The sequence below is a fragment of the Alligator mississippiensis genome, chromosome 11 (assembly GCF_030867095.1).
Source record: "Alligator mississippiensis isolate rAllMis1 chromosome 11, rAllMis1, whole genome shotgun sequence".
NCBI classification, from domain to species: domain Eukaryota; kingdom Metazoa; phylum Chordata; order Crocodylia; family Alligatoridae; genus Alligator; species Alligator mississippiensis.
This window is the reverse complement of record NC_081834.1, coordinates 61,861,561-61,884,176: the sequence shown is the minus strand read 5'-3', so window position 1 is coordinate 61,884,176 and position 22,616 is coordinate 61,861,561. Positions and strand designations below refer to the sequence as shown.

The 22,616-nt window shown below is 55.7% G+C and overlaps 1 protein-coding gene across 1 annotated transcript; it reads right to left on the bottom strand.

The window, feature by feature from the left end:
- Positions 1 to 6,132: 6,132 nt before the first annotated feature.
- On the bottom strand, positions 6,133 to 15,927 carry LOC132244184 (uncharacterized). Its single transcript, XM_059715226.1, has 14 exons — positions 15,235 to 15,927; positions 13,082 to 14,054; positions 11,826 to 12,535; positions 11,441 to 11,571; positions 10,998 to 11,126; positions 10,522 to 10,601; positions 10,266 to 10,368; positions 10,071 to 10,166; positions 9,773 to 9,880; positions 9,212 to 9,347; positions 8,696 to 8,790; positions 8,366 to 8,518; positions 7,456 to 7,603; positions 6,133 to 6,794 (listed from the first exon to the last, which is right to left on the bottom strand). The coding sequence occupies exons 3-14, from the start codon at positions 12,532 to 12,534 to the stop codon at positions 6,661 to 6,663; spliced, it is 2,022 nt and encodes a 673-aa protein (XP_059571209.1). The 5' UTR covers position 12,535; positions 13,082 to 14,054; positions 15,235 to 15,927; the 3' UTR covers positions 6,133 to 6,660.
- Positions 15,928 to 22,616: the final 6,689 nt, after the last annotated feature.

Here is a 22,616-nt window from a genome sequence, read left to right as displayed (position 1 = left end):
ATCGCATAGTGGTCAGCTACACCACCGTAGCTCATTGCTACAGCAACATAGCATCTAAAAGTAACCGTGCACTGCCAGAACTGTGCAGTACCAAATGCGCAGTCCCGGGAACATGCAGATGCGCCAACTGCTACTGGAGTATTTCTGACCTGCTATAGTCTTGCAGTCTTCCCATGCTTTTAAGCAGATCATTCCCTAAAGACATCTCCACTTTGACAGTCTTAACTCCATTGCTGGGATGGTCAACAGCAAACCAAAGTGGAGCCACTTCCCTGTTCCCCTCAGGGGTCCCTACATTTCTCCACTGACCCAAAGCAGCTGCAAACCTGTCTCAGAAACAGCTAGGTCATGGCTCCCTTGGCACAGTGATGTGAATCAATGCACTCATCACTTCTCACTGACTCTGACCCACGATGTAGGATTGCAGTTGGGCAGAAACACACCTAAGTACACGAAACTGTTAACAGGATGCTGAGTAGAGCAGAGAGGCACCGCAGTGGTCACAAGGAACAGCAACATAAATCAGACTAGCTGGCCGCTCAATGGAAGACCCGCTAATGAAGGACATACACTCCATTGGATTCAGTACTGAAACTCACTCCAGTGCTTATTCACTCCAGCACTATCCATCTCCCCTTGCCCTTTCTTTCTGGATTAGACCAGTCATCCGCCCGTTCCAGCTCCTCACTACTTATTTGCAGGAGCACAGGGATTCCCAAATTGTACCAAGCTACTGATCTACCTTATCTGATTGCCTGCCTCCAACTGTAGCCAGTACCAGCTGCATGAGAGGAAGGAGGACAATTATGGATGTGGACGAGGGGACAGTTATGGAGCAAGAGGGTCACAAAGAAAACCTATACTAAATACCAATACTTGGAGATAGGCTTGTATTCTGTCCCTCATCTTCACTAATGCCAACGATTTGTTTCTTCTTTAACCTTACTGTTCAATGTCTACACCCCTCAATCTGGTATTTTCATGCCAACAAAGCTCATAGGAAATGCCAGTTACCTTCATTCTCCTTTTCCACCTAAGAGAACAGGATCGTTCCTTCAGCTACCAAAATTCATGATCCAGGTGTACCAGGCAATAGATCTTCATAAATTAATCCTTCAGGCTAAGGAGAAAATGGTCCTCACACATTGCTAAAGCTTTCTTTACTTGTGAAAAGCTTTGCCTGGATGCCAATCACATTCCGCAGTTCAAGAAAAAATTATAATATTTAAAAATGAGAAATTAAGCAGGATGCTACTAGACACACTAGTAAATTAAAATTGAATAGCAAGACATAACCAACTACATTTCTACATTCTGTTTGAAAAGAATATGAACATAAAGTAACATTTTTAACTTTTAGTTTGATCAGATTAAAAGCACATGGGAAGCTGGTTTATCGTCGTTTAAGTCGCCGTATGTCAATCTCTGCAATTACGATACTTCTCTTGTTTTTCCTCGGCAAAGAACCCAGGTTTAAAGAGATTCATTCTCTTCTCTGTTTCACTGATCTTTGCATAAACTGTGAAGCTTATGATTTCACTGAAAAATTATTTCAAAACTGGCTTTGAATCCCTAGAGCATTTCATTGAAAAAAAAGTTAATAGTCAAAGGCAAAAGCAGCTTGCAACTTGCTAGTCCTCTCCTGGGTTTTATTATACCATCATTCAACTAAAACAAACTTACTAAATGAAGAGGAATGCAATGGGGGAAAAAACGTTTTTTGTTTCCTGAGTTTATTTTATTTGGGGAAAAAAACAGGACTTCAAAATATTTAGTTTGGTTTATTTCAATGAACAGGCAGACAAGGGAATGTAACCATGGTCTCCCACACCCAGGGTAGGTGCTGCAAGACCAGGAAACTATTGGACAAAAGGGGCAAAGGGCTGGAACCATGTCTGGCCACCACGTCTGGCCCTCTTTTACTCAGAAGACTGACCTCTGCTCCCTTCCTTCCAAAGCACATAGACACCAACCTGCAGCAATGGGCTCTAGCCTGTAAAAGCCAACCAGAGTGAGGGGCTCTCTCTATATTGAGACACATGGAGTGGACTCCACAATGGCCAGCACAATGACCTGGGAGCTGATGAGAGCGCTCAGGAGGGCAGACTCAATGCTTCGCTGTCCCTCAACAGCTCTCTGGTCAGTGCTGCCCGTTGTAGATTGTATTCAATATCTCCTATCCCTCATTGGGTTTTGTACAAGGAGCCTCTGTTCCTAACCCAGGATGTGGAGTCCACTGCTGCTGCCAACTGACCAAAAGACCCCTGCCAGATGTTCAGTAAAGGCACAAGGACATCTGTTGCACAAGCCACACAACTGTGCTTCTAGCCATGCCACATGCAGAGTAGAAGGTATAATTGTGGGATCGAGCATCAGATCCCATCATGCCAAAGTGCTGATGCAGAGGAAGCCCGGTGTGTCCAGTAGCCATCTCCCACAGCTGAGAGCCCTGTCAGGTGATCTAGTGCTGATCCACACCATGGTGATCTGCAGCACAGTGTTCCCCCAACGCTGAGAGCCCAGATTACCTGACAGGGCTCCAAGAGTCAGGGATGCCTGGCCACACATTCAATTAATGGCATGATACGCCAGCTCTCAGCTTTCAGTCACTGTTGGACTCGAACAAAGCAACGGAGCAATTCTTGAGTTGCAAAGAACTCAGGAAGACTCCAAACAGTCAAATGTTTTGAACACTGTGGACTCCTAGTAAAAATCTCTGGGTTTATCTGGACTCACGTAGGTGTTTGCAAATCTAGCAGCACTCATATCGTGCATCCCTGCAGAAGAGCTCCCAGCGCCCTGGGGCAGTGGCTTTTCTCAGTTTACCCACATGTAGAAATTTGTGCACCCAAATAATCCCATTTCAATGCAGGGGGCTGTAAATTGGCAGCCTGCCATGGCCAAACCACATTTGGCCCGGGCAAGTCTCTGGTCAGAGATGTCCAGAAGAGTTCCCCAGTGGCACAGAGATGTGCCATGAGGTTGCCCAAAACAGGATATCTAGCTATAATCCCAGCCCCAAATCCAGGTCCTTTTTCAGGTCCATCTACTTAGCACAGTGGCTAGCCTGCTGTCAATTGGCAGCCTGGGACGGCCAAACCACGCTTTGAGCCAGGCAAGTCTCTGGTCACAGATGTCAAGGGCAGTCCCTCAGTGGAGTCAACAGGAAGTCTGAGGTGTGCCAAAATGGATTTTGCCCCATAATCCCATTTAAACCTACCCATCATTTAGGGCTCTGTACTTGATGCAGAATATTTTTATCAATATTAATTAGTAAATGTGCATAGCTAATGACATTCTCTCTGTTTCAGATGTTTAATTCATTAATAACAAGCTTTTGTTAGGTCTCGATGAGCTTTGAAAAAGGAACTGGGCACTGGGAGTAAGAAATAGGGAACTGGGAATAAGGAACTGGGAATAAGCAATCAATTTTTGATTGCTCTAGGTAGCTGGGTCCAGTGTTTGACCACCCCGTAAGTCTCATACTGCAGATCTCGTACAGTGTTGCAAAATGATGTTGGAAGCCCAGTTTCAGCCAGATGTTGGCTATGTTTGCTACACCCAACCCCTGGGGCTCAGCTCCTCCGTAGAAATCCTCTTTGCAGGGACTCAATTGAGGAACCAGTGCAGCCAGTGCCACGCAGCACAGGGTGAGGCCAAGCCCAGCAGCGCAGCTGGCCCCATGGCACGTGGAGCAGCAGGGCAAGCACTTCTGCAGCTGCTAGTTGGAGTTTCCCTGGGGGATCTCCCCCACCCCACAACCCCTCGCCCTGACAAGCTGCTTGCCATGGGCTGTTGGCATCCAGGCAGGGCCCTCCTTAGGGCAGGGCTGGGCCACGTAGCCGCAGCCCCATGTGCATCACGTGCCAAGCTTTTGTCAGGGCCCTTCTTGTTTGCTCCTCGGAGGAAAAGAGTCTCAGGCTCCAGTCTCCCCTTCCACATCCCCTCAGCACAGCCTTTTCTGAGAGGTTCAGATGCCGGTGGCACACTGGGACACACGGCCATTCAGTGCAGCGCCAGGGAGTGCCCCTGTGCTGGGAGACACGGGATTGAGACCCCAAGACACACGTCATGTCCAGCGAGTCCAGCCTCTGTTAGCCGGGCTGAGAGCCGCTATCAGTCCCAGCTGAGCTGGGCTGGTTGGACATCACTTGTGGCCCCGAGGTGTCAGGCTGGGCACTAGCACATCCCTGGGGCAGGCAGAGCCCCTCCATGGGGCTGGGGTGAATGTGCACCCAGGGATATAATTCCCGTGTCAGGACATTGCAGCACCTCAGCGACGACGTCCTCCTCCTCCCCCACCAACACTGATCACACCCACCGTGCCGGGGAGCCCAGGGCAAGGCTGCTGCGCCTGAGGAGATGAGAAAGTGTTTGCAGGCTCCGGTCGGTGCGGGAGGCTGGTGCGTGGTGTGCCATGCATTTGCTGAGCTGCCTCAGACACAGAGGACTGTTCCCTGTGCTCATTCACCATCTGTCTGGACCAGTGCAAATGTGCTGGGAAAACATAGCAGCATAGCAGAGATTTTGCACGGGCCTGGATACCAAGTGCAAGCTTTTCCGTTCCCTTCTTTTGGGTGTCCTGGGTCTTGAAGGGGGCTGGGTGGGCATTGAACCCCTGCTCCTCACATGTCACACGAGAGCAGTGACTGTGAACACGTGCTTGAGGTCAGGGGGGCAAACAACCAGCCAGGAGCTCCCAGTGCAACGCTGGGAGGAAATGTCCCAGGGACGCTGAACGAGGGAAAAGCAACAGAGTTAGGCAGGGATGCTGTCTTTTGTACAGTGTCAGTGTGAGTAGTACTGGGAGCCATAACCAGGTCTGGGGGTCGCATGTGGGACAAGGGGGAAGAGGAGAGAGGCGTCAATAAGAACCAAAGCAGTGACTCAAAGCTTGGTGAGAACAGCTCCTAGCAGGGTGTCAAAAATACGGCCGGTGAGCTGGATCCAGTCCCCAGAGCCATGTCCTGTGGTCTGCAGGGCTCCTGGAGGGGCCAGGGATTTGGGGTGGGACAAGATGAGGAACCGCCACTGAATTGCAGGGTGCGGAGCCGCCATGGACGTGTGCTGCAGCGCTGGGGGGTGACTGAGGGCTGCGTGAATCCCTGAGGCTCCCTGAGCTGACGCCGATCTGCTCCGACCACGGGTGCCACTGCTCCCACAACTGCAGGCGGGGGTCTGGATCCAGACTGCGCGGATCCCTGCAAGCCAGATCTAGCCCTGAGTGCCGGGGGGGGCTAAGTGGGTTTATTCTCAAGGGCCTTGTTTATTCCAGTGGAAAAGACTGGGAAGCTCCCTGTGCTGCAGCATGGATACAGAGCTGGGTCTTCCCAACCCACACCAAACAAACACAGCTCAAAACCCCAGAAACCCCACAGCCCCCATGACTGAGAGATCTTGACTCCAGTGACTTGGTACAAATATTAGCCTGGAATGGGCTCCATGGATCGCGCAGGGGGAGTGGGGCAGGCAGGGGGTTGTCCCCTGCTATTCAGAGAAGCCTGTTACAAGGGCCCATTTGTACACATTGTACTTTCACCAGAAAAATATACTGCGTAGCGAAGGGCCCTGCTTATTCCAATGAAAAGACTCTGGAGAAATCTGCGTTCCAGCTGGGATTCACAGCTGGGTCCTTCCCTTCCCATTGAGTGCCTTCAGCACCACAAAGCCATTGCTCCTGAAACATACTCCCCATCCCCATCTCTCTTCTATTTCTCCCTCTGGTCTTGACAAACTCCAACCTAGAGAACAGTTATTGGTTGTGGCAGTGGGTGTTTGTGCCCAAAAGCTTACAAAGAACATTTTTTCCAACTATATCTCCTAAGAGATATCACATCTACCCAAAGCACCTCGGCAACCTGGAGCAGAGAGAACTTTTCCCGTTGCCACTTTCTTGAAACGCCTCCCTGACCACCCAACGTTGACTTGTTGAGGAATAAAGGTGGTTTCCCATTGAACAGTATTAGCAGTTTCTCAGGCAGCTCGACCTTGACTTTCTGAGCTAAACATGCCAGGTTTCTCCTGTGTGTTGTAGACCCTGTTCTCTACAGCAATGGATCATCTTGTCTTCTTTCTTACCTTGCATGTCATGAGCTTGTATTTCACACAGGAATTTGAGATGAACACCAACACTTATAAGAAAAGAAAACTAAAGCTTAACTTTATTATCCTACATCTACTCTTAGTTTCTATAACATCTATGTTCAACATGACACATTACACTAAATCTATGTTCAACAGTGCACGTGGTTTATGCCTTTGCTCTCTTCACTCCCTGAATGGCTCTCGATGGATTCAAGGACAGGCTACTAACACAACAGACGCCGGGATGGTCTGATTATGTCCCGATGCCTCAGAGGAAGGCGAAAAACCCCCCGAAGTTGGTTCCATAAATGAAGGGGGAAAAAATTCCTTCCTGGCCCCAAATGGCGACCGGCCAAAGCCCTGAGGCAGGGGTCACAAAATGCCATCCACACAACAAGAGCATCCTCCACTTGGCACCCTGGGCACTACAAACTCATGGTGCCTGGTCTTTCCCCAGCCCTTTGCAGAGCTGGTCTGGAAGATATTCAAGTTCTTCACCACGAGGGTTTCTCAGGCTGCTCCTCTTGCAGAGGCTGACTTGGCTGTGGCGGACGGCTCAGACTGGATGATGACTTGTCAGTCGGTGACGTGTGTGGTGGCTTCAGCGCTGTTGCAGCTTTTCTCTGTAGCCGTCGGGCTCCCGGTGATGTTGGGGAGGTCATCTTCTCTCATGGAGGTGCTGTCAGGGTTGAGGTGGTCTGCAGGTGTTGCTACGCAGCGTAAGAAAAAGCAGCAGAAGATTAAATCCATGCATTGGGACCATGATACAAGGCTGCGATGTGAGGAAGTGGGGACTGGGAGCTTTCCCAGGACACAAAGGCCTGAACATTTGAATGAGGGGAAAAAAAATAGATGGTGCTTAGCCTCCTGCCTGGAAGAAGCTGAACATCTTTAGGCATCACTGCCCAGCCACGTTCAAGATGAGGTAGATGCTCTGAATGGACAACCCCAGCCCCAAAAAGACCATGGTTGAGAGAGCTACAAGCAAGGGAAAGCAGGTCTCCGACTGTGGGAGTGACAGCAGCCTTTAACAGGAGGCAGAGGGTCCCCCCTGTCCTGGGGTGGCTCAGCCACTTGGGACAGGTCCCGGGGCTCCTTCATGAAAGATGGCAACACCCTGCAGGCCCACCCATGCCACCCGGGGCAGAGGGCAGGTTTACCCGGGGGCAGCAGGGCACGAGGAAAGGCTCCTGCCATTGAGAGGAAAGAAAGGAAAGACCTGAGGAGGACGGATCCTAGGACAGGACTCTGTAGGGCAGAGGGGAGAATTGCCCACACGCGGCAGGGAGTATGTTTGTGTTAGTGCCAAGAGCCTCCCCCTCCCTTCCCACTGCTCCCTGCTCCCCAGCGGCAGAGGGGACAGGACAGTACCTGCAGGAGCAAGTGTGGGCGGCTGGAGAGAGGCGATGGCGCTGGAGGAGGTGACCAGCAGGCTGTGCCCTTGCAGATCTTTAGGCAGCTCCTTCAGGTAGGTGATAATGAAGACCTTATTCAGGACCCTGATGGGGATTTCTTTCTCCTGCAGAGGTACAAGAGCTGGTCATAGCCTGTCCTACACCCAGAAAGGACAGGGGATGTGGGGAGGGGTCATGGGGCAGGGATTGGACTGAAACCAAGGGGTCTTGGCAACAGCTCAGGGAAATGGGGGGCAGGTTCCTTGAGCAACATTTTTCTGAGAATCGCGGTAAAGACAGAGGGTGGCAGCTCTGGGCTCTGGGCAATGGGGCAGATCAGCAGCGCCAAGTGCCTGAATCCTCCGTTCTCCCTAGAGCAAGCACAGGATAGTCGGCAGGAGAAGAAATGGAGCCATGCGGGGACCTGTGCACCTCCTAAAGACTCCTGACTGCAGACTGGGAATGGGAAGCTTGTCCTGAGGGAACACGCTGTGTATCTTTGGGCCTGGTAAGAGACCTTGACCCTCAGGGGCATGACATGTGCAAAGGACAGGCTGGTGCCATCCTGCCTAGGCAGATTAATTCATTCCTTTCTCCAAGGCACTTGGCAGGCCTCCCGTTCTCCTCAAGGCCAGTTTGCTCAGAAGGCAAGGGAGATTTGCATCTTACAGACAGGGGCAGGTCACTAATTGAGTTAGTCTGCGAAGTACAAATGGACCCCACCGTGAGCTAGAGCTCAGACTCCGGTGTGTAGTGACCTCTCTCTGCTCCACATTGTCCCCACACAACAGGTCGTGATGGGACGACAGCAACTTTACGTGGAACAGAGCCGAGGGGCCGTGAGCTCACTCTCCTCCCTCCCCGCACTCCCCAACGTGGCTGCTGACCTTGTGCCCCATCAAGCGGCCGGCTTCCCCCAAGATTGCATACAGGAAAACCAGCCCAGCTTGGCTGATGTGCATCGGTCCATTGCGAACTGCATGAAGGGCCCTCTGCAGGAAAGCTCTCCTTTGCTCCTCCAGCAAGATCTTTCTCAGCCCCTGAAACAGGAGAACACAAGGCTGGCTACAACCCACACACAGGCTCCATCTCTGGGGCTGGCACCACATTGCCCTGGACACTTGCAAGGCTGTAACCCACCGCAGGAAGACCCCTGCCAGCTGGAGACAAGCACCAAGCCTTTCTCCGAACCCCTTCATCACACACACCATCCTCACCTCTCCCACTCTCGCCAGGTCCCTGTACTTCTGGACCTGGCTCTGATCGTTCTGGCGCTTGCACCGCAGCTCCTCTGCCCCTCGCATGTCTTGGCCTAGGACAAGTGGAGACACATGGCTCTGAGCTGCCATCCTAGCTTTGGTGCTCAATGTTCACCCAGTGGGGCTCTGGCTGCCCTTCTGGCACCATGAAGGGCAGGGCCCCAGCAGGAAGGTCATTGTTCTGCAGGAGTCAATGGACACCACGTGTCCTGGGACCAGTCTGGGCTGGGGGCCTGGGGATGGGCTCCCTGGTTTCCGCATGAGACACCCAGGATGGGTGCATTAGCACAGGCTGCAGTACCACAGCTCGGCGCTGAGCTGAAGAGGCCCAAATCATTAACGCCGACACCCTGAGTTGTTCCCAGGTTGGGAATGGACAGATGGAGACAAAGCGTCTGGCCCAGCACCTGGGACCAGGCTTTTGGAGGGAAACTGCTGGCATCGGAGCCTTGTACTCCAGCTGGGTCTCCTTACCCCTCTGATGAAGGAGGATTTGAGCGAGCAAATACATGCACGCCCTGGCCTTGCAGCTGATGGTCTCCTCCGGGTCGTTGATGGACAGACCCAGGCGGGCTGCCATGTCCCCCACCTCCAGTATGTCAGGGGAGCCCTAAGCAGGGGGAGAGGATCAGGCAGTTCATGCATGTCCCACCTTCCTTCCCCAATACATCCCCAGGCACAGTTCTCTCTCTCCACCTCTCCGCATTACCCAGCAGGAGGGCAGGAAGGCAGAGACCACAGTGCCAGAGCATGACAGCCCTCTCTTCCCATGGGAACCTGCAGCCCAGGGACTTGCTCGGGGCCCCAGGATCACTCCCCGTGCCTCATGCTCCAGGGCTAGTAGGCCCCATGTCCAGGGCTGACCATGCCCAGAGCAGGCCATGGAAAAGAGACCCGTAAAGAGTCACGGGCACCACTGAGGCAGAAGCAAAGCCCTGGAGTGAAGCTCCTTGTCCAGCTTTGACCCCACTCTCCCAGGAGGGCCCTGGCAAAGGCAGGGGACCAGGACACTGGGGAAGGAAGGGGCTCACTGACCTCAAATTGTGGGAGGAGCTGCACAGCAAAGGCAATGGCGCCGGTGATGATCTTCATGCCCAGTGCACGGTGCTGGGCATCCGGCGCCTCAGTCCACGATGTAAAGTGCTGTGGGAGGAAGATGTTAAGATGAGGGCACATGCCCTGCTGAACCCAGCAGCCTTGGGGTCCTCCTCCTCAGGAGCCAGGTTTCAAGCTCGGGCTTGACCATCTTCCTTCTGCTTTGAGAGAGGCTTGCTGCAGTGCACAGGGCAGGAGCTGTCCCGGCCCGAGCCCAGCCCCTCTGCACGGTGCTCACCTCCCAGATGGAGTAGAGCTTGCCCAGGCTGGGGGCGCTGGACAAGACGCAGCACAGCAGGCCCTCCAGGTACTCCTCGTACAGTCGCTGCACGACCTGAAAGGGGAGGCAGACCCGAGGGTCAGTGCCACGGAGCCTGGGGCCACTCCTGCCAGGGGGTGGCTTGTGGGACCTGGCAGTGGCAGGGGCACCTACCTGGTTTCGATGGGTTTCACGCCCTATGGCCAGGAAGCTCTTCTCCACGGCGGCCCGCAGGAGGCGCGACTCCAGCGCTGGCTCCAGGCTGAGCTTCGGGTCGCTGTGAGGAGAGAGGAGCCTGCGTCAGATTGAGCTATGTGGGGCGGCGGTGGCACTGGGGTGGGCAGGAAACAGCCTGGAAAGCTGGGCCTGAGCAGTGGGGATCCCCCTGGCCCACAGCAAAGTCAGGAGAGTCAGCCAGAGGTCCCTGTACCTGAGGCAGCGGATGGCGTCTATGCTGTACGCCAGGATGTGTTTTCGGTCGCCCTCCACTGAGATGGTCTCCATCAGGTCCTGTGAGCCCCAAAGGGGACGGGGAGGTAAGGATCAGCCACATCCCCCACGGGAGACCACCCAGTGCTGCAGGCGCAGGCAGCAGGATCCCAACCAGCCCCCTCCCACCCACCCAGCTGGGCTGGCCCTCTGCCTCCCACGGCCTTGCAAGCATGGCACTCAAACCTCTCCTGATCCCACCCTCCCCTGCCCTCCAGATGCAGGATTGCCCAACGCTCAACATCCAGGTCAGGAATCGACCACTATCTCCCTCATCTAGTACCCCCATGTCATGCCCAGGAAAAGGCGCGCCTGCCATTCTCTCTCTTATCCCGCTCCACCTCTCCCCTCCTTCCTGGTCTCACGAGACAACATTTCCTCTCCTTCCCTCTCCCCACACCATCCCGTGCTACTCACCACGATCCTCTCCAGCACGGCCGCTTTCAGGTCCTCCAGCTCCACAGCCACCTCTCTGCTCTGGTCCGCGGCGATGGTCAGGCTGATGATGGCCAGCAGGAAGCGCTGCCTGTCCTTCCCGTCCAGCATCTACCAGGAGCGAGACCAGGGCTAAAGCAGGCTCTTAGCCAGGAGCCTCCTGCTCCTCCGCAAGCCCCCTGTGGGACTCAGGCCTCCTCTGCCCCCACGGAGCTGAGATGCATCTCCTCGGGGCAGGTGTTGTAAAGAGCAGGGCAGTGTCCGTGGAGGGAGGGACCCAGCTGGGGCTTCACAAACACCCACCTCGAGCAGCGCCCCGGGGCTCCCTTGCGGGCTCTGGGTCCCAGGGGGTGACCTCCTGCCATGGGCCGCATGGGGGAATGGAAGACTGACTGGGTGCCGGCTCCGCTGGGGCAGTTTCATACCTCCCCGGGGTCCTGCAGGTGTTTCTTCACAAGGAGGAGGGCAGCTTCTTCCGGGGACCTTCCATCTTCCTCCTCCTCCTCCTCTTCCTCCTCCTCTTCCTCCAGCTCCTCGCCGGCTGGGCTGGGAATCACTGCACACGGAGGAAAGGGGAGAGGTCACTCGTGTGCCCCTGAGGGGAAGGGAAGTGGGTGTCGGGGGAAGAGATGGTGTCGTGCTCCCACCACCAGCACTAGGGTCCCCTGTCTGCCCCAGGACGTGCCAGGGAGGTGTGCGGCTCAGCCCCCTCACCTTGGCCAGGATCCCCCTGCCCGGCCCCATGGAGGGTCCAAGTGGCCTCGCTTAGTGAAAGGTGCTGAGACCTCTGGCCCCAGCGGCTCCCCTCACCTGTGCAGGTGGCACCGGGGGCCGGGCTGGTCCCAGACTCCAGGGAGCTACTGGAGTCCTCCGAGGAGGAGCTGCTGGTCGAACTGGTGGTGTTGGACTCCTCCGAGCTATCGCTGTCCTCCGAGGAGGAGCTGCTGCTCGTGCTCGTGCTGGTGCTTTGGGCCTCTTGGGACTTTTCAGAGTCCGAGGAGGAGGAGCTGGTGCTGGGGCTGGTGCTCCCGGACTCCTGGGACGTGTGCCAGCCATCCCAGGAGGAGCTGCGGCTCGGGCAGGGGCTGCTGTGGGCCTGGCTCAGCTCCTGCCCCAGGGCAGCTGGGCCCTCGTCCCCGGCTTGGCACGGGGCTGCCTCCTGCTGCGGGGCTGCAGGGCCGGGCTCCAGGCTGCCCCATGACCCAGGAGGGGAGCTGCACGGCTCTTTGGGTGCCGGGAGCTGTGATGGCGCTGGCTCCCGCCTGCCCAGGCGCACCCATGGCCACCTCCATCTGGACTTGGAGGTGGCTGATTTCTTTCCCTCCTTTCCCCTGCCGCTGGGAGCTGCCAGTTTACTTTGGCAGCAGATGGGGCACAGCCACCTCCTTGCCCTAATGGGCCCCTCCTCATCACGGCAGGTGGGGCCCCGCTCCTCCTGCCCAGGCTCCCTGCTGCTCTCCTCTCCCATGGAGAGCACCTTGGCCGACCTCCTCCTGAGCACCTGCCGCAGCCTGTCCATCCTGGCACCCAACAGGGGCAATTATCACTGGGGTTCAAAGCATCCCCTTCACACGTATCCACCCCCTCCTCTGCTCATCCAAGACACAGGCAGGTGAACCCTGGGTTACAGCCATATCCACAGCCTCCCTGGCACTAGGGTTGGCAGGTGGGGAGAGCCCTTGTCTTAGGGTCCAAGACCTGCAGCTGGTTTGGACACACAGCTCCCTGCTCCTCTACTCCCCTCTCACCCCACGTGACTGGCCATGGGCTGAGTGCCCATGCATTTGGGAATGCCAAGGAGAGGAGGACAGGGGCCATTTGCCTGGGACCTGCAGGAGCCCAGCAGCGCCACGGCTTGGGGCTCCCTGCACGCTCAGTCTGGGCAGCACTGGCTGGGCTGGGAGGGGTGGGGAGCTTCAGCACCTGGGGATGTCTCCAACCCGCTGGAAGTGGTGTGAGGGAGCACCAGGGGCTGAGTGCCCACATTGCGGGGGGTGGATTTTCTGCCCATTTCTACAGTTCCTGCACAGAGACGGGAAGCCCCCACGGCGCTGCAGGCCCCTCACCTGCCCTGGGGGATGGAGCGCTGCTGGGCGGGTGCTCACAGGCCCTGGTGACGCCGCACTCCTCCCTCCGGCTCTGGACTAAGGTCTCCTGCCTCTCCTCCGATGGATGTCCCTCGCCGCCTCAAGCTGCAGTCGCTGCCGCCGATGGGGGGACGCCTACCCCTGAAAGGGACTATGCCATCCTGTTGAAAGCCATCCTTGTGCACAGCCTCTTCCCCCAAAACAAAACTACACCTCTCCTCCCCACCGCCTATTCCCCTCTCTGTTTGCCCATGCCAGGACCCCTCTTCTTCCCTGATCTTCTCTTCCTGGCCCTTTCCTGCCACCCAACAGAAAGTCCTGCCACCCTGCGCTGGCCTTGTTCCACATCACAGGCGCTACTGGCTTGTGCCTGCAGCTTTACTCCATGCGTGTTGGTGCCCAGGAAAGACCAAGTGTCCTGCTCTGCGCCATCAAGACTGGTGGCTCTAAGTGGATTGTAACCGGGGTCCAGTCCACACTGGCTGTGCACCGCGCTCCAGCCATCCTGGCGGGGAGGGGAGCCCTGTCCCAGGTAGCTTTGGGAAGAGGTACGACACCGGTGTGAGAAATGATGTTCTGGATTGGAGATAAAACATGCAGAGTTCAAGGAGAAACATTTCTCATCATGGCCTCAGCAGGGGGTGGCATCCAGAGCATGCCCAGCTCCTGCACCCTACACACATGACTGCAGGGAGCGTTACTCAGCCCCTCACGCCAAGGGCAGGGTCCTGTCGGCTCCATCTTGATGCTTCACAGTTTCTCTGGACGCGGGCCACAGGCCTGAAAGCACAAGAGCCCCTCGCTCCCCTCCCAGCTCGACCCCTGCCGGCGTCTCCGGCAGCATTGCCCAAGGACCGATCCTGACCTGCTCACTCCGGGCTGAGAGATCGCAGAGCGAAATCCTCCACGAAACCGGTTCTGCTGTCGCTCTCCAAACGGCGCCTGATGATTACTAACAGAAACAAGACGGGACATTAAAATCACATGAACATGGAGGAAATACTTACTCTTCCCCCTGGACTGTGATTTCAAGGAATAAATTAATCGGTATGGGTTTGTTCTTCAATTCTCCCCTTCATTAAAAAGGAGGAGAAACCCCATCTCCAGGTGTCTGGGCTGGGGCAGCTCGGCCGGGCTCGGCTCCGTTTCCTCCCTCCGGGCTTTACACAGGCACAAACCACCCCCGAGGGAAAGGCGCAGACCTGGTGCCCGCTCTTGGCTGAACACAACCTGCAGGATCGGGTCCCACTGCCCTTCCCGGTCCCATCGCTGGTGGGGCTGGTGCAAATCCCACCCCGTCGGGCCGCGTCCCCCTGGGACACCTCGTCCAGGAGCAGGAGGGCGCCGGCCCCGCGGCTCTTTCACGTCTGACTCTGACAACCCCTGGGGCAAGAGGCCTCCTCTCGACACCCGCGTTGCCTCAGGCGGGGGCACAAGAGGGGCAGCGCTCTCCGCAGCCGACTTACCCGTCTGTGCAGACCCCGGGCGCCCGGCAGCACCGCTCCAGCCTCCGCCGGCAACTGCCTGGAATCCCGCGGCGCCGCGATGATACGAACGCTGCCGCGGCAACGCCCGGGGACCAGCTCCGTCGCCGGGAGACCAACCAACTCCAAGCAGGAAGACACCTCTATCCCTTTCCTGCTCCTAACCCTGGTCCCAAACCTGACCCTAACCCGCGCTCAGCTGCTCCTGCAGGAGACCCCGCACAGCCTGGCTCCAGTGACTGGCCTAGAAGTCCCAAAACCCCGTCACTGGTCCTGCTGCAAATTGCCTTGCTGCCAAAACACCTCCCGGACCCAACTCCAGGTGGGGCCCTCAGGCTCCATCCAGCTTCTTAGCAGCGTGGAGGAGGCGACCCACTGCAATACAGCACTAACAGGGAGTCCTACTCATCCCGAGCAGACAGACAGCTCCACATTTGCCTGTTCTCAGTCCCTAGCCAAAACCCAGCCCCTGCCCCTGCCCCTGCCCCTTCCCCAGTTCAGGCTGCTCCAGCAGCCTCCGGCAGGAGCCCCTGAGCAAGCTGACTACAGCCGAGCCCTAGCATGGGAAACCTGGGCTTGACCCTGGGGTAAGTCAGCCTGGGCCTGGAGAGGGAAGAAGGTATGGGCACGGGAGCTAATACAAAGCACCTCTTTAGGATGGTCAGCACTCCTGGGTAAGGATTGTTATGAGACTGCTACGTTTCCCTCTCCAGCAGCATCTCCACAGCCTGCCTCGCCATGCCTCAGCCTCGCTGGTGGCCTCTGTGGTCCAGCAAGTGCACGGCACATCTCTGCAAGCCTGGCCATTGCTGCACCCTCCTGACCAGTTCAGCACAGCAGTTTGAATGATATGCCGTCCAGGCCTGCCAGTCATCTGCACCCACCGCTCTCCTCTTCCTGGTCTTTCTTATTGGCTGCAGCCTGGCCCCTTGCTCAGCTCCCATCTCATGCAATGCACCAGCAGCAGTAGGAACCTTGCCCCTGACAGCTCTTGACCCTAGAAAGCAAATAAAGAAACAAGGCATCTGCTAAACTTGTCCAACTTGATGGTAAGCTCTGAACTCGCCGTCTCCTTTTACATTGGGTCTCCGAATCCTCTTTGCATTTGGTTCAGGCTCCCAAATCTGTCCTGAGGCTCTGGCCCTGGGATCCCTTTCTCTTTATGGCTGCCAAGCTCCCCTTAGTGGTACCAATGAGAAGAAATCCTGGCCAGATCCTGGCTCCACCCATGACAGGGGCACAGTCCCTTGTTCATGTGAAGGCAGAGGGGACGGGAACAGACTTCTTCTATTTGGGGTCAGACCCAGGAGACCACCATCACATTCCCAGCTCTTCAGAGGCCACTGCCCATGCACCTGGGGTTGGGTGTCCCTCAGGGCAGCCCGGGCACTCCCCAAATCAAGGGCAAGGGGAGGAAATGCCCAGTGCAGTCGCCCACTTTGCCACAGCCATTTTTTTCCACTGGTGCCAACACGAGAAACAGGCACGGTGTGCGCTGTGTGGAGCTGTGCGCATGGCACTGGGGCTCTTCTCACAGCTGCACCCCTGCCGGGCTCACTGGGCTTGCTCTGCGCTCCCTTGTGTGAACAGATGCAGGGGACCAGGCACAGGGCTGTGCACCAGCCCTGCCCCCAAAGCCTCACTCGGGCTGCTCCAGCAACCCCAGAAGGCAAAGCCCAGGGCAAAAGGTCCATGCCACTCAAAATGCCAACCCCAATGCTGGCAGCTCTCCCAGCCCATGCCCAGCTGGGTGCCCTGGGGTCCAGCTTGCTTCCTGCTTCCAGTGCTGGCCTCTCTCTGTGGGGGAGGGGGCTCTGGCTGCCACTGAAGGAGATGAGGTTGCTTTTGCCTTGCCTCTGCTCAGGAGACCGGAGTTGAGCCTCCTTCAGCGGCTGCTGCGGCTGCTTCCTTAACTGTGTTTGATGTGTTGTGGGTTCTGCAACAGCACTGTGGACCCTGCTGTGTTGAACTAAGAGTCATTTATTATTATAACTCTCTGAAATCATATCCAGGGTGGATCTTAACATTTGCATCCGTATATGTATGGAGATCTGAGACCTGCTCTGCCTCAACTCAGTCCAGTCCTGTGGAGGGAGAGGAAACAAGAAATGCCTCTGGCTCCTCATGGCAGAGAACAGGGAGTCCCAGTGCTGCAAAAGTGCCACAAGCAACTGAGCCCTGCAGTGCTGAGCATGAGGCTTTAGCCTTCAAGGGACAGCGCAAGGAAAACACAACCAGACACAACCGTGTTGGCAGTCTGGTTTTGAACCTTTGACCCCCACTCTGGTGCCTGGTTTCATTATAATTTGTCCCAAGTAATTAGTAACATGTCACTGTGCCACCAGTAGTAATAGGGCCTTATAGTTTCCTCCATGGGCCTGGGCTTATGACATCCCCTGGTGTTCACAGCCCAGGGTTGTGCTCTGGCAGGTGCTGCTGGGGCTGTGCTGGGAGACGCCTGCACTGCAGCCCCCGATGCCCAGCCCTGGGGGCACTTCCTGCAGTGCTGGGACCAGCGCCCCGGGCAGCCCGGCACCAGCTCCTGAGCCAGAGACTCCAAGTCATGGGGAGAGACCTGGGGGCTGGCAGCCCAGGGGCTCTGCACACGCGGCCCCTCCACACCCATCGCTGGTCCCTGCACGGCTGCGCATCCCAGAGCTGCTGCCCTCACTGATATACAGGGCACGGGCAGATCCAAGGCGGCGCACTTGCTCTGCTTTGGTTCCTGTTCCACCCAAACTTTCAAACCAGCTGCCTGGGAGAGGCAGCATCATTTCTACTTGGAGGGTGCATCTATACAAGGTGCTTATTGTGCATTGGCCTATTAAAACTGCACAGTAGCACGATGGTTAAAAACCGTACTAATAACCTACTGTGCAGCATTACTGGGCTCATGCGCAGGAAGCATCACAAAATAACCGTGCTCCAGTGCGACTGCACAGTAACGCTAGCTCCTGTGCCTTTAGTTAGTATTTTAGAAACAAGTACTAACCTAAATGCCCAGTATGTAACATGCACTGATGAATATGTAGATCTGCCCAGAGAGACTCAACCTATCTCATGGCCTGTAATCAGCTTCCTAATTCTTGTTAATCTTCCTCCCCTCCACAAGTGTCAATGACCCTCTTTCCTTTTTAATGGTCCTGAAGATCCGCTTTTCCAACTATCCTTTCTTCTGCAATGTCACTGCCTGATAGCCACTCTCTTCTGTTTCACAGCCCTGCAGACTGTGTTTAGCATTAGCTAAAAACTTCAACTCAGGTGTGGACATCTTATTTTAACTTGGGTGTAGAAATGACTGACCGTGAAGTATTGGAGGCCCTGTCAAAATCCTCAAGAAAGCTAGATTTTGTTTCATGAATCCAAATAAATGATGTACATTTAAATTTAATGATAGCAGGGCTTTTGATGCAATGACCTTTGACAATTTAACCTGGTTTGTTGTGTTTTTTAAACCTGATCTATATTCTAGCATAGGGGTTGTCAACTGGGTGCATGCATACCCCTCAGGGGTACTTGGAAAGGGGCTAGGGTGTATGCACAGGAGGGTGGGGACAGAGCAGTGTATTCTCGTAATCCTTGACATCGAAGGGGTTAAATTATAAAATGTATGCTGATAGGGTACGTAGGCAGCTGGTCAATCTGGAAGCGGGTGCGCAGTAAGAAAAAGTTTAGGAACCTCTGTCCTAACAGGAACACATCACGTGCGGCCTTCTAGTTTCCTCGGTGGGCCTGGGCCTGTGAAGTCCCCTGGTGTTCACAGTCCAGGGTTGTGCTCAGGCAGGTGCTGCTGGGGCTATGCCGGGAGACGCCTGCACTGCAGCCCCCGGTGCCCAGCCCAGGGCATCTGGGCCTTTCTGCACTGGCTGGATCCAGCTCTCCAGGGCAGCCCGGCGCCGGCTCCTGAGCCGGAGAATCCTAAATTGGGGAACCTCTGCCCTACCGTATTAGAGAAGCTTCTTGTTTTGCTTTAGCTGGAGGAAAATGCGTGTCGTGTACCGTGTGATGACGTGCCACACTGTCTGCATCGCTCTCTTCAAAATCCTAGATCCACTCGTGCACTCAGGATCTTGTTCCCAGTAGCCCTGGCAGGAGCTGACCTAGGTCCTAGGAAGTGGACATCCCTGGGAATGGGCAAGGGCGGAGATGTCCCAGCCTGGGGTGAAGGAGATGGGAAGGGAGAGCCTGGCTGGACAGGGCAACAGGAGCAGGCACTGGGGAGGGAAGTGGCCAGCTCCAGCCTGGCCCAGGCCCAGGCCCCTGCTCTGTAGCCAGCCTGGGAGAAGCACTGTCCTGTGAGCAGCAGAGAGGAAAAGCCAGTCCCTGCCCCTGCCTGGTGTCTGCACTGCTGAAGGAAAGGGTGTTCAGCAGGGACAATTTTGGGAAGACTGAAAATACTAAGACACCCATATTCTTGCCATACGGCCCTGGCTTGAGTAAAGCTGGAAAGGCAAATGGGGGACATCTAAAGAAGGCAGATTTTGACTTAGATAATGTACCCTGCAGCAGGAGGACAGCAGGCAGCACTGCAGTGAGACGGGCTGTCTGGGCAAGGGGCCCCGGCTTTGCCAGGAGCGCAACCACCGCAGTGCCGCCTGCCCCCAGGCCAGCGTGCTCCGCTCATCGTGGGAGATGTGCTGAACAGCAGAGGGGCTGCGTGGCATCACGGGGCAGGGCCCAAAGTGTGTAGGGAAGGTTGTGACCAAGGATTGTCGCAGGAAGGGAAGAAATCTGGTCAAATCAGGGCATGCCCTTGACTGAAGCCCCTTCAATTCCTTCCCGCCCCCACTCCCCTCCCCTTGCATTTCTCTCCCAGGCCAGCTGCAGAATAACTTCCCACTTCACTGCAGATTCTCCCTCAGGCCAGGAGACACCCTCCCCTATATTACTCCTTTCCAGTTACCCCTTTTCCCAGGATCAGTGAGGTTTTCACCATTATTTCCAGGCCATTCCCTGATGGTTGGGATGGATCCCAAGTGGCTTTCAAAAGGTCCCGTGTGAAATGTGTCTTTCAGTGGAGTCTCGTGCCTTGCTTCACTCAGACAGAGAATTTAGGGCAGGCGTTTGCTTGTGGGTGGGAGGTGACATCTGTCTTTTCAAGGGTGTCGCTTCACATCCAAATTGAAAAGCTGCAGGGAAATCCTGGCCATCTTCAATACGAGCAGGCCGTCTGACCCCAGACCTCGTGATGGGAACATGTGGAATAAAAGAAACCAGAGGCCTTTTGTGTCGGGAATGGAGAGATCTTGGCTAAAGCTAAGTGCGCTGCTTCCACTGAGACGCTCCTGGCTTGAAAAACCAGGATTATCTCAGCACATAAAATGACTTCAAAAAATGGGGCTCTTGTCCCAGTTTAAAAGTCTGTCTCAGGAAAGCCATAGAGTCGCACCGTCTCATTAGAGGTGACCGCAGTGAGTGAGGCCGTGGCTGCTCCCTAGGACACGTTACTGACAATAAATGGTGCCACCCTGCCCCCTGCTGCCAAATTCCCAAACCCAGAGCCCTACACAGCAGGCTGGGGTCAGATTCATAGATGTTAGGGTCGGAAGGGACCTCAATAGATCATTGAGTCCGACCCCCTGCATAGGCAGGAAAGAGCGCTGGGTCTAGATGACCCCAGCTAGATACTCATCTAACCTCCTCTTGAAGACCCCCAGGGTAGGGGAGAGCACCACCTCCCTTGGGTGCCCGTTCCAGACCCTGGCCACTCGAACTGTGAAGAAGTTCTTCCTAATGTCCAGTCTAAATCTGCTCTCTGCTAGCTTGTGGCCATTATTTCTTGTAACCCCCGGGGGCGCCTTGGTGAATAAAACCTCACCATTTCCCTTCTGTGCCCCCGTGATGAACTTATAGGCAGCCACAAGGTCGCTTCTCAACCTTCTCTTGCAGAGGCTGAAGAGGTTCAGATTTAGACTGGACATTAGGAAGAACTTCTTCACAGTTCGAGTGGTCAAGGTCTGGAACGGGCTCCCAAGGGAGGTGGTGCTCTCCCCTACCCTGGGGGTCTTCAAGAGGAGGTTGGATGAGTATCTAGCTGGGGTCATCTAGACCCAGCACTCTTTCCTGCTTATGCAGGGGGTCGGGCTCGATGACCTATTGAGGTCCCTTCCGACCCTAACATCTATGAATCATCAGGGGTGGTGATGGCATTCAGCTTTCTGTAGTCCATGCAGAACCAAATGGTGCCATCCTGCTTCCAGATGAGTACCACCGGGCTGGCCCAGGGACTCGTTGAAGGCCGGATCACCCCTAACTCCCTCATCTGTGCAAGTTCCCGCTTTATCTCCTCCATCACCCTGGCATTGTGTAGGGTCGGGATTGGATAGGGCGATGACTACCTGTGTCTATCGTGTGCACGGCCAGGTGCGTTTTACCTGGTTTGTTGGAGAACACCGTCTCGTAGTCCTTGAGTACGGTGAGCAGCTTGTCTTTGTCCTGGGACAGCAGATGATCCGGCCGGTGGAGTTCCTCTATCCTTGCCTCTTCATCTCAGTCACCATGCATAACCGGCTCCTCCGGGTCCTCGGGTGAGCTGTCAGCTGGGGAAACCCAGAACACCGTCTCCCCTCGGTCGATGTAGGGTTTCAGCATGTTCACATGCACTACCTTAGGCGTCTTTTGTGACCTGCTCTTGCTTCCCACATAACTCACATCCTCCAGCCTGTCCAGGATGAGCTGGGGACCCTCCCAGGCCACTTGCAGCTTGTGCGCTTTTAGTGGCAGGAACATCATGACCTTGTCGCCTCGCTCGAAGGTACGCAAGCGAGCCTTTTTCTCATACCAGACACTCTGCTTCTCCTGCGCCTGGGCCAGGGAGTCTCGTGCCACCTTCATCATGTCAGTCAGTTTCTGACAAAAGTTAAGCACATGCTCCACCACAGGTCTTTGTGGAAGGGATCTTCCCTTTCCACTCCTCTCTCACCAAATCGGGAGGACCTTGAACTCGCCTCCCGAACATCAACTCGAATGGCGAGAACCCAGTGGACTCCTGGGGCACCTCCCGGTAGCCAAAGAGCAGATGCGGCAGTTTCTCATCCCAGTCATTGGGATTAGAGGCCACCTAGGCCTTTAGCATCCCATTCAAGGTCCCATTAAACCTTTCCATCAGCCCATTTGTCTGAGGATGGTAGGCTGTGGTCTTAAGGTGTTTCACCCCACAGCACTCCCACAAGCACTTCATCACCTCGGACAGGAAGTTCCCACCCCGGTCAGTCAGGATCTCGGAGGGGAAACCCAGCTGGAAGAAGATGTTAGTCAGGGCATTCGCAACTACTGGTGCCTCAGTGGAGGTTAAGGCAACTGCCACCGGGTACCGTGTCCTAAAGTCCACCAGAGTCAGGATTTCTTCCCTCTGTGGGTCCGATGTCTCCGCGGGCCCACAATGTCTATACCCACTCTGTAGGAAGGTTGTTCGATGATCAGGAGAGGCTGTAGGGGAGCTCTTTGTTTGCCCCCACTCTTGCCCGTCCGCTGGCACGTCTCACAGGATTTGCAGTAGTCCGTCACGTTCTGGGCAATCCTGGGCCAAGAGAAGTTCGCCTGCAGCCGCTGGCGCGTCCGCTCCCTGCCCATGCAACCGGCACAAGCTTAATCACGAACTGAGGAAAGCAATTGTTGCCTGAATTTTCAAGGTACTACGAGCTGGCGAGAGGGCTCCCAGATCTTGGCCAGGTTCTTCGGTATCCACGACCGATAAAGGAGTCCCTTGTCCCAGACCACCTGTTCCCTCTTTTCTGGGGTGAACTCCGTCTCCTACTCCTGAGCCCTCTGCCGGAGTTCCTCCAAGCTGGGGTCTGCCAGAACCTCCTGCGTGAACTCCTCCTGCCCCGCTAAGCAATCAGCAGGGAGCTCAGGTGCTCCTGTAAGTAGTGCACCCCCACCCTCAGGGGCGTCCTCCAACTTCTCCCCAAGAGTCTGTTTCCTCTGCCACTGACTGACCAGCCTTCTCCCCGGGACTGTCACTTAACCCCACCTCCAGGTCGCTGGTTTCCTCAATGGCCAGGGGCTGCTTGCAGTCAGAGGGAGTCAGA

What these genes read in the sequence shown, in the direction of transcription:
- LOC132244184 (XM_059715226.1), bottom strand. Translation starts at nt 12,534, where the DNA reads ATGGACAGGCTGCGGCAGGTGCTCAGGAGGAGGTCGGCCAAGGTGCTC. An exon ending in GACGCCATCCGCTGCCTCAG is followed by an intron (nt 10,369 to 10,521) that starts GTACAGGGACCT and finishes CTCTCCTCACAG; the next exon opens with CGACCCGAAGCTCAGCCTGG. An exon ending in AGCTCTACTCCATCTGGGAG is followed by an intron (nt 9,881 to 10,070) that starts GTGAGCACCGTG and finishes TTCCTCCCACAG; the next exon opens with CACTTTACATCGTGGACTGA.